This window comes from Scleropages formosus, chromosome 22 (assembly GCF_900964775.1).
Source record: "Scleropages formosus chromosome 22, fSclFor1.1, whole genome shotgun sequence".
NCBI classification, from domain to species: domain Eukaryota; kingdom Metazoa; phylum Chordata; class Actinopteri; order Osteoglossiformes; family Osteoglossidae; genus Scleropages; species Scleropages formosus.
Window position 1 is genome coordinate 15,185,918 of NC_041827.1, and position 18,565 is coordinate 15,204,482.

An 18,565-nucleotide genomic window follows, 5' to 3' on the forward strand; every position below is an offset into this window, starting at 1 on the left:
CCAATTGCACCCAGTTCCGAATCCTTTGCTCCCTACTTTACCCAAAGCAGTATGACCACAATTAACCCAAGGTGGTGCATCAAGGGCAAGGACCTTTCTGACAAAAACACCGGCGACATGAAATACCAAAGCACCAGGATGCAAGGTTGCTGTGCGACTGCAGACGGAGGGAAAAGCACCCAGAGTGAGGCAAAGGAGCAGCGAGGAATGCGGATGTGGATCCACGTGGCTTTGCACATAATGATGCGAAAGATCAGTTTTTACTTGACTGTATTCACAGTTTCCTTGAGTTGTGACAGATGCTGGTACGCTGACATTGTAAGATTTAAAAGAAGTGCATGCCCTTTGCCGTCTGATCTCAAATACAGCACTATGAAACATCCCGAAATGACTGATGTGGCACTAACTGTATTTGGGGCTCTACAAAAATCAGGCAAATTGCGACTTAATCAGCAGTCGCAGAAGTGAAATTCTGTGTATGGGAGTCATACTTGGCTCACTTAGGTCCATATATATTGTGTTCCTGGGACAGTACCTCCCTGCAGCAGAGCCCCTGAACTCAATTCCTCCACAATTGCTGTCATTTGGAGATGTGTGTCAGGGCTCTATAATAGGATAATTGCATATCGAATGAACAATTGTTTCGAAACATGAAATTCTTATCTTGTCTCCTTTTGCATGATCAACATGGTTTGTCTTTCCTGCTTGATATGACAAATGTAAAGAAAGATGAGACCAGGTTATGGCCAACATCTAAGTCAAAAAGTTTTTTTTTCACACATCGCTGCAAATGAATCAAAACAGCCATTGCGAAATATCTGTTGTACTTGGCACCAGAATTTCTATTTCTCCCAAAAACTACTATTCATGCAAACGGCGTGCCCACCCCCCCCATTCCTAGCCGCACTTAACGCACACATAGAGCACGGTAATCCGAGACGGGACTTTAGCTGAGAAATGATTGCAGTATTAACAGTTCCTGGGGAAGGGTAAGTGTCTCGCTCCATAAAGTGGGTTTCACTTTCGCTGGCGTGTTCACAAAGTCCTGCGTGGTTCCTACGCAGCCCATGGTGCTTTGTTCCATGGCAGTGATGGATGGCGAGCAAACAGAGCAGTCGTACAGACCGTTTATTTATCACTCCCGTCCGCGAAACATGCCTGCTGCTGCACAAGGGCCTTTTCCAGTGCGGGAACTGGCCGTCTGCCTGCCTCGCTTATTCTCTCAGACACTCTGTCTTCTCCTGCTGGCCTGTCTATCCCTCATGCTGCCTATCGCACTCCCTTTGCAACCACTTATAAATCACTATCCCTCCATTCACCCCTCACACTAATCTCACACTGCAGGCTCCATTATCCTTTGCTTTCTCTCCGCTGTGTGGATGAAAATGGCCCTGAGGATTTGGAAACACCTGATATTTGGCAGCCTAAACCTCCAGGTTCTTCTACTGGTGGAGCACTTTCAATGACAACTTGTTAGGCGGCTTCCCGGGGCTCACTGTATGTGCCATGTGTTCCAATAATAGTTTAGGCAGGTAGCTCAGCTATGTGGAATTTCGCATTGCTTCCTGGGTCTATGTGTCATGTGGCCCCAACACCCTTGGAGCCTCCATCAACGTGGTTTGCGCTGCCTTTCTGGCTCGGCCTGTCTTCAGAAATATGGTCCTTGAGCACATTTACTTCTTGCAGTAATTAATTAAAAGGAAAGCTAATTGGAGAGCTGTGCAGCAGCACTGCTTTTTTTTTGCTGTATGATTTTGAGGTTGATTACCAGGCAGCCGCCACAAAGTTATGACACTGTTAAGCAAAGCTGCACAGATAGAAAAGAACAAAAAAAATCTGATTATTACAGAACACAAAAAATAAAATAAAATGAACAATTAAAAATATGTGTCCGACAAAGACTTCCGTGGCTGCGGTGTCAGTGTATCCTGAGGGTAATTTCCATACGTGAACCGCAGTGAAGGTGGTCTAATATTATGTCTTAACACGTGTTACCAAGTTAAATAAAAGGTTATATAAAGTATAGGTGCAGAGGACGCTAACAAGTGCAGCTTCCCCCCCGTCGCTGTGCTAGCTGCCAGAGATGGCCCGCAGGGCGCAGTGATTTATGATGAGAGTGGAAGGAATGCTAGAGCACCGCGAGTTGCCAGTGCATTGCGCTCACAGGCTCCGGGGACAGGTGCACAGCAGCGCACGGTGGGCGGGCACGGCGGGTGGGTGCTGCGGGTGGGCATGGCAAGCAGGCGCGGTAGTGTCTCTTTAGCATAAGCTCACCTTCCAACCGCAACACCCTGCAGCTCCGCTGGCTAAGATTGGATTTGTCCGACAACGTGTTCAATCCTTTCTGAATTTTTATCATTGCACCGCGAGTGCCATTCTTCTCTCTCTCCAGCCCCTGTGCTTCAGTGTAACGAATAGACGGACTACACAGAGCCACTCAAGATAATTATTTGTAGCTAGAGCAGCTAATTCAGGGTCATGATACACCAACACAAACTGCTTATTCTCGTGGGCTAAATAAACCTAAAATAGGAAACAGCAAATTAACCTCATAAACTATGCAGTTGAGTTTTATTACACACATTAATTTTGTTACAGCTTTTATTACGACTCAGTGCTAAAACATAAGACTCTGATTGGAAATACACTTGTCGGTGCAGAACACTCAAAAACATTGCAGTCCATCCATACGTGCCTGCCAGCCAGGTAAGGTCTGAGCCCCTGTAAGCATTTTTTACAGTTTGGCACAAGATACACCTGCTCATAATAGAAAATCAGTCATCCTGCGTTTTTTGGAATTAAAATCCTTTTGTTGTAACAGCATTTTGTGTCTGGAGAATGCTGCATGATTTGCTTAATGCATGCATGGTATGATGTTAGCGGTCAAATAAAAATTCATTGGGGCGTATAATGGTAACGTGTCATCATTTTACTTTTATATCCCATAAATGCTTTTGCAGAGAATGACATCTTGCACAGTACATTACCGCTTGAGTCGCCTCCATTTATCATCCTGTCACTGCAGATGTAAGCATTGGCACAGCGAGGGAGGTCTGATCTGAGTGGTTTTGATGCTTCATGTGGGTGGGAGGGGTGGGTAGTTTGGAATGAGTTACAGGTCTGTTTTGAAACACAAGCCTTTACCTTCTGGTTGAACCCATTCTGCTCTATCACTGTGCAGATGGGCAGAAGCCATGTCTGCTTCACATAGTTTCCTCGCTGTTTTCTCCAACTCTAGCATCTACATAGTAACCCTGTCTCCTAATTACCTTCTACCACTTCTGCCTTCCATTCCACCACAGTCCACACCATTGTGTCAATCCCGCCTTCCCTCCCCCAGACAGTTGAACTGGACAAGCATGACAACAAGGCGACACCAGGGTGTAGCGTTACTGCCTGAAAAATGTAGGGTGTCTAAGAAATCTGTTCTCAGAGCTTAATTCTGTAGTAAATTCACCTGTCCAGGAGGAAATATTTGCAGAGGTAAGCTTAGGGTCAAGGGTAAATGAGTCGCGAGAGTGTTCTTATTGGTCACATGTACAACATCCTGTGACAGCAGCTTTGTGAATATGAACCACTGAGCTCAAATCTTACTGTGAATTATTCCCATACTGATGAAGAAATGGAACAGAGAGAGAGCCATCCAGCTTGTGCATTGTTGTGATGGATGGAGTTTTGACAGTGTTTAGGAAAGCAAGATGAATGCTTAACTGTGGAACAGGACAGCCTTAGAAGAAATCCGGCAGGCATCCAAATAAAAGGGCGCAAGGAGAACAGTGTACATGAGCACGTGAACACCCATATTGGACACTCATGGTAGGTATCGCAGAAGCAAGGCACAGCCCTAGGCACAGGACATATGCACAGTATTTTGCAGTATACCTGTATGAAAGGTTCATTATAGTGCTTGAAGAGTGTAGAACAATACAATGTATTTGATGCTTATTATTTTCTTGTAGAAGGGGGTGCGGTGGCGCAGTGGGTTGGACCACAGTCCTGCTGTCCGGTGGGTCTGGGGTTCGAGTCCCGCTTGGGGTACCTTGCGACGGACTGGCGTCCCGTCCTGGGTGTGTCCCCTCCCCCTCCGGCCTTACGCCCTGTGTTGCCGGGTAGGCTCCGGTTCCCCGTGACCCCATATGGGACAAGCGGCTCTGAAGATGTGTGTGTGTGTGTGTATTTTCTTGTATTTAAAATATATAGCATAATTTGATATAGTATATATTTGATACATAAATACCAAAAACTACATTTTATCTTCCCATTCTATCTATAAATCTATTTCTTAGATGACACTTTCATCCAAAGTAGCTTGATGGAACAACGTGCGGTAAATGTCTTGGCCAAGTATACTATAGCGATACTGAGGACTGGATGTTGAATAAGCTACTTTCAGGCTCCCAGTTTGTCTTTAACCCAAGTGCTTCCTTATAAATTGCAGAAATGAAGCATAAAGTGTAGATTTCAGTGTTTTTCTGTGCTGCACTATTATAAACTTCCATTAATATAGCAACATGGCAAGGTGGTGCAGCAGGTACCATTGATGCCTCATAGCTCTCGTGTTCAGATGTAGGTTTTTAGAGTGTGTGGAGTTTGCACGTTGTCTTTGTGTGCATGTAGGTCTCCTCACACAGTTCAAAGACATGAGCTTCAACTAAATTTGTGACTCTAAATTCCCTTGTGTGTGTGCGTGTTTGTGTGAAGGGGGGGTGTTTGACTGTTCGGTGTCCCCTACCTCCTATCCTATGCTTCCAGGATAGACTCTGAACCGTCAAGAACCTGACATGGACAAGTAGTTATTGATAACGGATGGATGGATCAATACACTACACATGGTGGTGATCCTGACACTGAAAACACACATCAGATATGATTCATACACACATACTGCATAGTCTTTTCATAAAGATGTCCTTGGGTTATTCATTCTTTCATTCTGTCTGTGCTAGAACTTGCTAAATATGTTAATGAACAACTAATAAATCCTCTAGCTCTGACAGTAATCATGGGGGGAGCAATTTAACTGCAAGTCAAGGCACTACGGTAGATTACATTACAGACGGATAGTCCAAGAGTACCGTTAAGAAACCCACAAAAACATCCAGACAAAGAAACGTTTGTTTTTTCGCAAGTGTATGTTGAAATATAGAGAAATACTGTCATGCATGCCATGGCAGTTACGTGTACAATAATCCATCATTTAACAGGAGCTCTCTGACACCTAATCAAACGATCTATTAGGCCACAAATCGTCGTCATAGCCAACAAACCATATAATATGCGCCTCAACATGTACCAACAAAAAGTGTTGATGGTGCATGTTCAATGAGCATGTCGGTAAGCTTTTCTTTAATTATTTCACATTTTTCGATCGTAATTGATTGTAATAAAAGAATACCTTACACAAAACAGCAATGTGTTATGTCAGTCTTAATCTCACATCTATTTCTACTCTAGGACATGTTTAAAACTTAAAAATTAAAATCCAGTGTTTTAAAAAGAAAGTAGCAACAATGAATGCCACACTATGTTTTGCCATGGTGAGACTGACAGTTTAAAAATGAAACATGAAACAATAAGAACAGTGCAGTGCCACACAGTGGTGAGTCTGTAAATACACACACACACACATTATCAGAACCGCTTGTTCCTTACAGGGTCACGGGGAACCGGAGCCTACCCGGCAACACAGGGCGGAAGGCCGGAGGGGGAAGGGGACACACCCAGGACGGGACGCCAGTCCGTCGCAAGGTACCCCAAGCGGGACTTGAACCCCAGACCCACTGGACAGTAGGACTGCGGTCCAACCCACTGCGCCAGTCTGTAAATAGTATTTTCTTTATACAGTATAGTTACTTATCAGTCCACTTAAGCATTAATTTTCAACTAAAGTCCTGCTCTCCGGTGGGTCTGGGGTTCGAGTCCCGCTTGGGGTGCCTTGCGACGGACTGGCGTCCCGTCCTGGGTGTGTCCCCTTCCCCCTCTGGCCTTACGCCCTGTGTTGCCGGATAGGCTCCGGCTCCCCGCAACCCCGTATGGGACAAACGGTTCTGAAAATGTGTGTGTATGTGAAATACTCATCACGTTATATAGACCATATATAAATTGTATTAAATATGTATTGAAAAAAATCAAAGATATGACTCCACAGTACCAAATAAGCGTCAATTTCATTTTATTCTTTAACAGTTTACTTTCAGTTAATGCTTTGCACCTTTCTTTCTGTTCTCCTGACTGGAAATAAGAAAGGTGCCTATGGAGATTTTTAAGGCAAAGCTGATAAATAGTGTATTTGGCAATTATGTACAGTATATCATCATTGCTGTTTCTAGTTGTGGTGCTCCCATTAAACAGACATAAGAAGCTTTAGGTAAAAATTCAATACATTTGGAAAGGGGATGAGAGATCCTATATGTGCTGCAAAGCACCGCAAAACGCTAGGAAATAATGGATGTGTCGAAGGAAGCCACAGAGGGCCTGAGATCCCAGTGATAGAAGCTGCAACACATGATGGTGTGGGACAGAGATCTTATTCAGCCAGAAGAACAAAGCGAAGGATGAGTCAGCACGGAAAGTTTCTAAAATTGATTGAGAACATGTTACAGTTGCTATGGATACCAAATTTATTTTCCATACATAGATCTGAGTCTGTGATTTGGTTTAGATGTGTAATCTTTGATGTTTCACATTTAAACAACATGTAGAGTCCTGTTTCTGCCTATCAAAGAAGTCATTTCACATTTAAAAAGGTGGTAATTGGGCAATTTTGACAACACACTATAAAGGGTACTAGTAGTATAGTAGTTTGCAATAATGGAGGGAAAGAAGTACACAATATTATTTTTTTAAATTTTGCTACATTTTTTTACTACATTTTTACGAAATACAAAATTTAAAAAATAATAATTTCAACGGCAGAATTTAGATAAGAGTACATACAGATACAGGAACAATGGTTTTACTTCACTTCAAATTTATGCAGTAAAAATGAAGAAGTTCGACTAAACAGCTGTTGTCTAAGGCCAGAGATGTGTTGCGAAGTACTGAATTTAATGTTCGACAAAAGGGTCGTTACGAGAGCCGTTTGGTCCCTCTAAGCCACCGTAGAGTTCGCCGCCGTCGTTTCCTGTCGACGTCGCCGGTGTCAGTTCAGAACAGGCGGAAGTGGTGCACTTTTTGTTTACGCTCTGTGACGTCGAGGCTAGAACATGACCCTCGGGAGCCTCCGAATCTGATCAGGAAACGCACACCGAATTGCTTTTATTGTACCGCATTCTTTATGAATTTATTCAAAGCAACGCATAAATCCGTACTGCGTACGAGCGAGAGGGAGCCGGAGTCCTCCGTCCGTGCGGCTCCGGGGGCTGAGGGCGAGTCCGCCTGCTGCTGCTCTTGGCTAACGCCTTTTTAGCGAGCCGCCGAGCTTTTTAGTCAGCGGAGCTGCCCGCTGCGCGAGCGCTGCCACTTAGCCGTTGTTTAATCAGTACTGAGGTAGTCATGGCAACTAGGCGGCTGACCGATGCCTTCTTATTAATGCGGAACAATGCGATCCAAAACCGGCAGATATTGGCTGAGCAAGTGAGTACAAACGACCCCCGTCGTGCTCTGAGTACACGTAGCAATGCTGCGGTGAGTCTCACGTTAACCGTCCGGATCGCTTTCACGCGTGTGTGTGTGTGTGTGTGTGTGTGAGTGAGAGTAACATAGCTAAATCAGTGCTACTGTTTTGCCCTCTCGCTAGCTGTCCTCAGCCTCCTTCGCACCTTCATCATTCATGATCGAAAACATGATGATGCAGCCGAGCCGGCTCGTGTAAAATTGCCATTAATGATTGATTAAAACGCCTTTGGCTTTTCCCAGGCGAGTTTCGGTGTTATCAGTTTTACAATAATTTACCGATATTTGGCAGCAAGCTGTCTATATCAATTTGGCATAAGAACCCTTGGCTGGAATGAGACGGTGACATGCATCACTGATCGTATGTGACTGAAACAACTACATTAAAAAAAACGCGCTATTATTAAAAATAAACTGGTGATGTGATGGAGATTCACCTGACATCAGCATCAGCTGAGCGGTAGATTCCAAATGATCCCATTGCTGTTTAACGCTGGGATCTCAATTCCAACCCATTTACTGCCCTACGCAACAGATATTTCTTCATAGAAATTAATTCAGGTCAAAATTAGTTCCAAGTCATAGGGATTAACTAAGTTTTATTGACATACTAGTAAGAATTCAGATTTTTGGCCTAGTCGAGCTTCCATATCATGCCTATAATTAAAAATGGGATAGGACTCAAATTCAAAGCTGTGTAGGCTTAGGGCTTTGAATTTGAGTTCTGTCCCATTTTTAATTTAATACAGGCTGTATTCGTATGGCAAGTTACAGAACATAACTGAAACATAAGGGCAGCAGGTAGTGCAGGGTTTAGAACTGCAACCAGAACGTTCTCGGTTCGAAGCCCACTCTTGCTACTCTGTACCCTTCACCAAGCTCACCGGGAGCTGGTGATTTTACATTTAATGATATCACTCATTAGAGAATTTATGCAAATGACTTGGAATTTACCATGCTGCCTCTTTTTCTTACCACACTATTCCCAAAATGAATTGAATTGGATTGAATTAGATTAAATTAAATAAAATATTGCCACGTGTGGTGCTGGATGATGATCGACAAGTTGATGCCAGCTAGCTATAATTGTCCAGTCTGCTTGTTTGTCAACATACGAGATTTTATTGCATGTTTCCCTCTTTGCAATGCTCACGAATGCTACCTACCATTTTTGACAGTATAAGGTGGAAATGAAACATTACGAAATGATTCTTCTGTAGAAAATTTGTGGTTTAATATTATAACGGTAATGTTAGAATTTGAGTTTTAAAGAAAATTCATTCAATATATCATCTAAAACAAAAGCTTTTCAGGATGAAACTCCCAGATGTTCAAATTAGTCATTTCAATTTACCGAAAGAAAAAAGTACATAGAAATATACAACTTGAGAATACTAAATTGTTATACAAGATTTAGTTAAGTCTCTGTTGTAGCTAAATTGTTTTTTGACGTCTGATTGTGTTAAGTCTTTTTGTGCCTGAAATCAAAATTGCATTCTGAGCCCTATATTATAACCTGTGTTGTGACAGTAAGCCTTAAACGCTGAAATAACTCCCTCGTTCAGGGTTTTAATGGCAATCTATTAGGAGGCATTAAAAACAGTAGGATGTTATTGGAAGGGTCTTTGGTCATGGTTGTATGACCGGGTGTATTGGAAATTAGCATTTTGTATTGTCTAGGACTATAAAGGCTGTTCTGCTGCATTTTTCTTTTGCAGTGTCAATAAATGGAGCAGCAGCCGCTGGTGAACAACTACACAATGACTCATGCCCAGCACATCAGTCAATAAACTAGGGGCACTTAGCTTTATCAGTTATGGTAGACCCGAAATGTAGGAAAGAAATTAAAAATCTCTCATTGTGTAAATTCAAATGCATCAAACTAGAATGCTGCTTGTCTTCATGGATACAAACGTGGTTCATTTCCACCTTACATTGTCTGTTTGGTTATTAAGAAGAGATTGTAGGTAGTTGTTTTTTAAAAAGAAAACCTTGAAAATGATTTTACAGCTCTTATTATTATGTAAATTCTGCTTACGTTCTTGGCCCTGTTATACATTAGTGTCTATAGGTGTAAAGTTGGGAGCTGTGACTAAATTGTATAACCAATACAGTTCACACTGACCAGTGTTTGTTTTTTCACTTTCACTGGTGAAACTGTCTGTAGTTCATATTTCACTATTAATTTCTGCTGATTAAATTGCGGTAACTTAAATTTGAATTGATCAGCACGTGCATTGACTTCTTTGAGGGGTGATCTGATTGATCTGGATTGTTTTACATATTGCATGAAGTTGTGCATGCTTTTTGGAGCTGTGGTTGTTTTGCTGTGCAGTGATTGTTGTTTCTGTCAAAACTTGTATTTGAATTTGCAGGATATGTATGCTATGGTAAGACTGTGTTTTGTGGACTTTACCTTTTATCGGTATAATTTTACTGTTCACTTCAGTATTGTCTAACAGAAATGTTTCTGTGTGGATACTGTCGTCGCCCCTTTCAAGCAGACACACACCAGCAAAACAAAGAGCCAGGTCTGAGCATTTCTACTGTTTGCCGAGTGCAGTTAACTGTTTGGTTGCACATCCTCATTCTGTGCCTCACTGTAGTTGGTTTGTGGCCAGACTTTCAGTGAATGGTGATAAAAATGTGTTTTGGTAAGCCGGTATGGTATATGTGCTGTTGGTCCCAAGGGCCGGAAGCAAACTGCTATGGGCTTGTAGCTGTGATGTACTTACTGCCCAGGACAGGGATGGCACCTGTCCAGCATGTGTTTGTATGCAGAGCATTTACCCCGTTCAGTCTCTGTGGAGTTTTCATTGGGCAAGCACTTATTGATAGGGAATGTAAGCGCTGGAAAGATTTAAGAAAATATTGCACATTTCAAAATGTTGTACATCTTGAAGACATGTAGTTTTGTTTAGTAAGGGGTGCCCCTCCTCCCATGTGCAGAGGAACAATAGGCTTTTCTGAGTTCATTGTTGATATTCCATCCTCCTTATGGAGATTTTTGTATCCAGGTCCGTCCAGTTATCAACATTATTTATTAATTTAGCTGACACTTTCTTCTACGGCAGCTTACAAAGTCAAGCTACTTGCAATTATTTACCCATGTATTGAGCTGAGTAATTTTTACCAGAGCAAGTTAGGGTAAATACCTTGATCAAGCATACTGCAGCAGGAGGTGGGATTCAAATCCAGAGGAGCTCTAAGAACTACGCCACTTGGCACCCTACTAATTCATTACATACTGCTCTGTACTGGCTCTCTGTAAATTGAACCTTCTGCCATTATGTTTCACACCTCTCTGTTTCTGAACATCCTTTCCGTAGATTACTCTTTAAAATTCTAAATAAAATAGCATTTTTACCGTTACCCTGCAGTGTGTGTTAGAGCTTTTCATTGGAAACTGAGTTGCGTAACTTTGGTCTGTGTGCCGTATGGTCTCAAAGTGGAGTTCCTCAAGTGTGTGTGTTGTGTGATTCTGTAAATCTGCTCTGTTCACCTGGGGCTCACGTGGGGCTCACCTGCTCTCACTCCTGTCCCTCTTGCTCATCTCCTTCTCCTCGCTGGATGGGCCTTTTGTGGGAATCTTCCTATCACAGGAGCTGGATGAGGTACTGTGCAATGATTTCTCCACTGAGGCCCTTGTGTACCTATAACGCAACGGGCGACATCCTTCATAGACTCTTCTTTCCATTTCCAGGACTTGTGGTTTTGGTGTTTGTGGATTTATTTGTAGCAATAAATTCAACAGTGTAATAAGTGTACAGTCTCTTCAGTGTTTAACATGCCTAATAAGCCTATTATGTGTATACAGTTCTTTGTGTTCTGTCCATTTCTTCTCACCCTCTCCTCTTGCAAACTTCTCTCAGCTTGCAGATGACCGTATGGCTCTGGTGTCAGGGATCAGTCTGGACCCTGAGGCAGCCATTGGAGTCACCAAAAGACTTCCACCCAAATGGGTGGATGGAGTGGACGAGGTAGGGACTCTTGATGCGCAAACGTGGTGTTGATGGTATGAAATAAGAATAGAGGTACTAAAGACATTCATTATAGAAGTGATTCGGTTCACTTAATCAAAGGGTAGTAACACACTTGTGTCACTGTTTCACACAACTGATCCTTTTGGCAGGTTTTTGTGACAACAGATGTTTTTTTTTCTTCCTATCATAGGAAATTGTAAAAATAATGTTTTTGATCAAATTCGGTCGGCCGACAGACGACGACAACATATCCCCATTATGTCATATGAAGCTCATTGTGTGTGCATGCGCGCGCGCGTGTGTGTGTGTACCGGAGTGATAATCAGCAGTGTTGTGCATCGCCAGATCCAGTATGACATCACTCGAATACGGCAGAAGATGAAGGAGCTGGCCAGCCTTCATGATAAGCACATGAACCGACCAACTCTGGACGACAGCAGCGAAGAAGAGCACGCTATAGAAATCACCACACAAGAGATCACACAGGTAAATGACACATGTCTGCCCAGGGAATTTTGTCATACAACTCAGCATTTCTTCAAATTTTTTTTCTTTATCAATTCCGATAAAGCACATTGCTCAAGAGTACCAAGGAAGGGCAACTGCTGGGGCTTGAATCAGAAACCTTTAGGTTGCAGTCCCACCTACTGCTGGAAAATGACACAACACACAGAAAATCACACACGCAGTATTGTGAATTTCCTTTCATACATTTGAGCCTACAGTCATAACATTACGTGATGCCCACCAAAGCTGATGTTTGAATAGTGTTGTGTTCCATAAAGCTCTCCTCTCACTCGAGCAGTTTCTCTCTACGTAGATGTTCCACCGCTGCCAGCGTGCAGTAACGGGCCTGCAGTCACGTTGCGGCCGGTGCACCGAGCAGGAGGAACGACTTCTCCGTAACGTGGTGTCTTCCCTGGCTCATAGCCTGCAGGAACTCTCCATCAGCTTCCGCCACACGCAGTCCAACTACCTAAAACGTGAGTCCTCCTTGCAGCCATCACAGTGCATAAAGCCTTTTATTTTTATTTAGCCACTTGTCCCTCTCAGGGTGTCTCTCACTAAACCATGAGAAACTGATTATTTCCCCCCTCTTTTGCAGGCATGAAAAATCGAGAGGAAAGGTCAAAGCACTTTTTTGACACATCTGGACCTCTTATGGAGGAGGATGAAGATATGGCACTATATGATCGGGTGAGAACTCAGTGCACGCAGGGATAATATTGTTAACTAAGAAAATATACTCTGAAATATTTTTTTCCACTTTGAATGGAAATGAAAAGAAAATATATATAGTTCAAAAGTAACAAAGATGTTTCACTTTTCTGTTTTTGAGGAACAGTAGTAAATGTGCATAAATAATTAGCAATGGCCACATAGTAAAGGATCCGCAAAAGGATGTTTGTAATGGAAGATGTGGGTCAAAAACTTCAAAATATTACAGAGCAAGTAAATGTTTTAAACGCTAAAGCGTGTTTTCTAAAATAGATTTCCAAAAAGGCCATAAGTCAGGGAGAATTTTTGGTAGAACATTTAATAGTGATGTTAGAGAAAACAAGGGTGGTTTACTGCATGTGCATTAAGACGGTTCTTTTTCTTCCCATAGGGCTTCACAGACGACCAGCTTGTCTTGGTGGAGCAGAACACTGTTATGGTGGAGGAGAGGGAGAGGGAGATCCGGCAGATTGTGCAGTCCATTTCCGACCTGAACGAGATCTTCCGCGATCTGGCCACCATGGTGGTGGAACAGGTCTGTGCTTGACCCTTAAGAGGGCATAAACAATTTTCTCACTCCAGTTTGAAATGCTTACAGTTGTTGTTATTATTATTATTATTATTATTATTATTATTATCATCATCATCGTATATAATAATAATCATCATCATTACTATTATTCATTTAGCAAAGGGTTTTTCCAAAGTGACTTACAGTGGGAAGTTTTGTACACTAAGCTACTTAAATATACCCATTTATATAACAGCATCAATTATACTGTATCAATGCAGAGTAAGTACCTTTCTCAAGGTTATTACAATAGGTGGGATTCAAGCTTGGGTCATTTAACTGTAAGGCGATGTCTCTACTTGCTACAGTACCTGCTGACTCTTCATAAGGTTACTTTTTAATATTTAACTAAGCCTGTTATTAAAAACACATGCCAGCACCTGATAGTTCTCACAGTTGGTTTACATATAATAATCCTGACATGTTGAATATATATTGTTGTCAGAACAATGGATGGCAACTTCTCTATAACCAAGCTGAAGGATTTGCTTGTTGATTATGGTACAAAGGTTTCATTCCTAATCACGGTAACATCATCAGCTCAGAAAAGGTGGAGAAAAGAGAAGGGGACAAGTGCAATAATTTCTGTTATTTTTAAAGGAAGATGGTTCAGTCTTCTGGCAGATTGTTTTTGAGAGCAGCAGTTGGCATAGTGTTCATAGTTGCTGCCTTTGTACTCAGAAGGGCCAAGGTTCGAATCACACCTCTTGTTGTAGTACTCTTGAGCAAGGTAATTACCCTAAATTGTTCCAAAAGAAAATTTTCAGCTTTATAAATGGGTAAATCATAAAGTTTCTGAAGGCTATAAGTCAGTTTTTGAGAAAATGTAAGTTAAATTAATAAATTGTTATGTAAGAAATGCATGTGTTGTGTTAAATTGTTTGATACTAAAATTGGACTTCCATTTGATCTGACAGGGAACAGTACTAGATAGAATTGACTTTAATGTAGAACAAGCTTGCATAAAGACTGAAGATGGCTTGAAACAGTTACAAAAGGTATGTGTCTTCTGTACTTTTACCTAATTAATGTGTCATAGTATGACTTTGTATTTTTGTCATCTTAATTAAACACAGGAGCTTTGTGTTTTAAAGGCACCGAAATGCAGATGAATAATTTTGAAATACTCTGTAAAGGTGAAATTTTAACATACTGGTTATGAAGAGAGAGTTTTAGCTGCTGAACCACTCAAAGCAATTGAAATTGTTCAACTTTAGCTATTTTGCAATGTTGCATTCAATTCAAAGATTGTTTCTTTTTCCTCTTAGGCCGAACAGTATCAGAAGAAGAACCGCAAGATGCTGGTCATTTTAATTCTGTTTGTTATTGTTGTTGTCCTTATAATTGTTCTGTTTGGGGTGAAACTAAGGTAATTTAGTTGAACAGTGTTTCTTCTGATTTGTGTATGTGTTTTGTGTTCGACTATGAAGACCCTGTTATGTGTACTCAGTTCCAGGCTGCCTTTGTTGAATGTAAATGAAACAAAATCAAACCAACATACCTATCCAAGTTAAAAGAGATTACTTTTTCCTGCTGGCAGTTTACGCTTCATAGGTTGTGGGACTTTGTATTATGCATGATTCCAAAGTGGGCGGGTGTTTCCAAAGAGTTATTGTCTCTGCATTATGCCAGTATGCCCTGTCTATACGGCGAACTACCTGGCCCTTTACTTTAAATGCAGGTAACGTTGTCAAAAAATCCTACTTTTCATAAGCCCTCTGCCTGAAAAGAATTTTCCCAAAGGAAAGGTGGTAATGTTATGCTATAGCAACACCATTGTCCTCTGGTTCACAGTCACCTTGCACTCCAGCATGACTGTAAGTGAAGCATTATGAGCTCAGCTTGTTGTCGGGATTTCTTCTTAACGTTCCATTGACCAGAGGGAGCCTGTTACTGCAGAAGAAAGACTGATGACTCATTCCTGCAGAGGAGATGGACAGGCATGCGATCTCACGGGCTGGCTCATTCCCAGCGTTCTGGCATAGCGCAAGCACAGCTGCTCCCATGCCTCTGCACCGTTTGTGGCACTATTGCTAAGCCCTTTGTTTATTTACTATATTTCAGTCGGTCTTTTTTTAAAATCTTGTGTCGACGTGATGTTGTACACATGGTTTACACTGGAATGGATACCTGTGGATGGCTAGTTGTCTGCAAAAAGCTTTTGTTGACCTTCACTCAGCCACCCACTGCACACATTCTTTGGATAGTAGCTTTGTTCTTTTACCGAAACATCTTCTGCTGATCTGCACGAACTGAAAGACTGACAAGTTTGCTTTCATCTGTCTGTTCCATATTATTTCTGATCACGTTATTTATTTAAAATATAAAATCATGTTGTAAAGTGTACAAATATATTGAATATTATTTTCTCTGTTGAAATTTAAGGGGCTGTATAGCAATGGAATAAGTATGGGAGTATGGGATGTGAAAGGTTAATGAAAAATGTTTTAAATTACCGTTTTGATAAAACCACAGAAATGGAAACCATATACTCAGGGTTTGGAATTCTGAGGGGCATAATCCAGCATATCTCATAATGTTTATCTCCATTTTGGGGGAACGGTTAGTGTGGAATTATCCACAAGTCCAGTATATTTAAGAAAGAGACGCTGCTGCTGTTTATATCAAGCCCTTTCTGCCATTTCTAGCCCTCCCGGATTTAAGTTCTGCCCCTTTGTGAAGCACTATTAAAAATTCCAATTCTAAATTTTTCTGAGCCATTTCCGTTTTTCTGTCTTGACTCTAAACTAACTGCTACTTGTAGGAGTTTGTTAAACTTAAGGAGAAAGTGATTCATTGTTTTCAATGTTTCACGCAAGTATTGTTCCTTAAACCAGTGTTCCACAGTTCTGTTCTTGGGGACCTACAAAATGGAAAGATAAAAAAAAATCTGTAACTCTAAGGTGGGACAACTGGAGGTGTAGTGGTTAGAGCTTTGGCCTGTGGACCTACACATTGTAGATTTAATTCCCACCTCAAGCTGTAGTACCTTTGAGCAAAGTAATTGCCCAGCTGCATAAATGGGTAAATAATAGTATGTTGCTTTGGAGAGAAGTGTTGGCTAAATTAATAAATTTAAGATGGGCCAGCAACACTTGTGACAATATCTACAAAAATCAGGTGAAACTTATTCTTAAATAAAAAGATATCTAATGAAAAATGTCAGTTTTATACTGTTGTGGTGTATTCTGTGTTGTAAATTATACTGCCAAAAACAGTACATTCTAAACGGTACATTTCTGAGGAGTAAAAGCAGTAGAAACACAGTCCCTGAAATTGGTCTTTTCCCACATTATTGTCTAAATTTGGTTCAACGCAACTGTGAATCAGTGTTTTCTTCGGTAATTTTGATTGAGTGGAAATTCAGATTTCAAAATCTGAATATGAAATTGGACTCATTAAGATATGAACAAAGATCAGACGTTGTCCCATATTTTAAGATGTGTTTCAGGTGGAAAATTGATGAGTTTCTTGATTTTTTTTTTTTTGTTTTTTTCGGATCATGGACAATACATCAATACTTGATTCATTTGTGTCACTCTCCATAGGCAGTGGGCTTGAAAAAATGAGTTACTACAAATATTACTACAAGTGTTTTTCCTTTTCAGTGGATGAATTTCACACCTGCAGCTGATATCCTGTTTCTGATTTGGGATCTAATGTATTGTTGGCAAGAGCCCAAAGAAAATGTGAAATTCAGATAGTTATCAATCTAAAATAACTCATGCTGCACTTTCTCATGTGAACTGGTGTTACTGAAAAACGTGGCCACAGATTGACTGACTGGTTGAACTGATTTCTTTATCAAACAAGGTTGTCAGGTGTTAATTGGACTTTACATTGTATAGACTTTGCAGTTCATTACAAAAGATACTATTTCACAAAGAATGGTATATCGCACAATGGATGACTACCAAAGTTTATTCAATAAATTGTAATCTGCATATTCTAAAGTAACCCACAATTTTTGTGCACAATTCCCAGAAAAAAAATATTGATGTATAATGTAGAATGTCTTCAGACCAGTTAAAACAACTTTACCCTAATTAGTCTGAAGGTTTCTGTAATATAAAGCACCGTAATCAGCGACTTGGATTAAGAAAGTCAAGTAATGAGTCATGGTTAAAACTGGGTAAAACTACGGTTTGCTGTGCCGTGTTTATCTGTGAATAATGCAGTGTACAAAATCTAGATGTTGTAACACTCTGTGTGAACATACTTCTAACACCCTCATGGTACTGTATATCAGCTGAAGTTTTATAAGGTTATGGATTTTTTAAAAAAATAAATATGGAACAAGATTTTGTGTTGTTTTACTCATTCTTTCATTCCTAAGTTTTTTTTTTCTGAAAAACTGGATATCCTACATACTGGAAGTTAAAAATGTGAAATGTTTATAAAACAGACTAACTTTTTATTTTACTTTCACACAGCATATAAAGTTTATAATAATTCTGTAGCTTTGTCAGAAATGTAGATAAAATTGTCACCAAGATTATTAGGTCTCCAGGAAAAACTTCCAATTTCTATTCCTAGTTGATTTCCTCACATTAAGAAATCCTTTATTTAGCTGAGGCTTAAAAACAAGAACAAATTTTACTGCACTATGTGGTGTACAAAGTATAACTAATGTATAAATTGTAAAAAATTTGGAAAAATATTAAATATGGTACAATTTTGACAAATATAACCAGGAAGGTGCAGGATACCTGGTTGAGAGAAATCAGTGAGTCCTTTTCTCACACTTTCTGAAACTGCTTGTCCTAAGCGGGGTTGCAACAAACCAGGGCGCAAAGCTGGAGGCGGGGGGGGACACATCCCGGACAGGACACCAGTCCATCACAAGGCACCCCAGGCAGGACTTGAACCCCAGGCCCCCCAGAAAGCAGGACCCATCCAAACCTCATATGCCACCGCATCCCTATACTGAGTCCTTTTCATAAAGACAAAATAGAAGGAAAATAAATCACATGTTAAATGATACTACATTCATACTGTACCATATGTAAAATATTATGGCCTGTATTTATGACACGTGATGGAAATTTAGTGTTTAGTAAAAACAGAAAAGAGAAGTGGCTATATATATTAAACAAAAGCATCTATACCCTGGCACTGTGCTGGTTCACAGATCCATCCACCGCCACCGATATCCACACGATAACCTGTATCATTGGCA

At 40.9% G+C, this 18,565-nt stretch overlaps 1 protein-coding gene across 5 annotated transcripts; it reads left to right on the forward strand.

Annotated features, from left to right (window-relative positions):
• The first annotated feature begins 7,131 nt into the window (after positions 1–7,131).
• Positions 7,132–17,677, forward strand: stx16 (syntaxin 16). 5 transcript variants are annotated; one of them, XM_018742321.2, is made up of 9 exons: positions 7,132–7,626; positions 11,217–11,228; positions 11,487–11,594; positions 11,943–12,083; positions 12,418–12,580; positions 12,703–12,794; positions 13,207–13,350; positions 14,304–14,384; positions 14,655–17,677. In XM_018742321.2, exons 1-9 carry the CDS (start codon positions 7,495–7,497, stop codon positions 14,757–14,759), a joined length of 978 nt encoding a protein of 325 aa, XP_018597837.1. In that variant the 5' UTR covers positions 7,132–7,494; the 3' UTR covers positions 14,760–17,677. The 5 variants fall into 5 exon arrangements, with proteins under 5 accessions (XP_018597837.1, XP_018597839.1, XP_018597838.1 ...); XM_018742323.2 differs by having other exon boundaries at positions 7,132–7,575; XM_018742325.2 differs by lacking the exon at positions 7,132–7,626 and adding an exon at positions 7,635–10,145.
• The last annotated feature ends 888 nt before the right edge of the window (positions 17,678–18,565 follow it).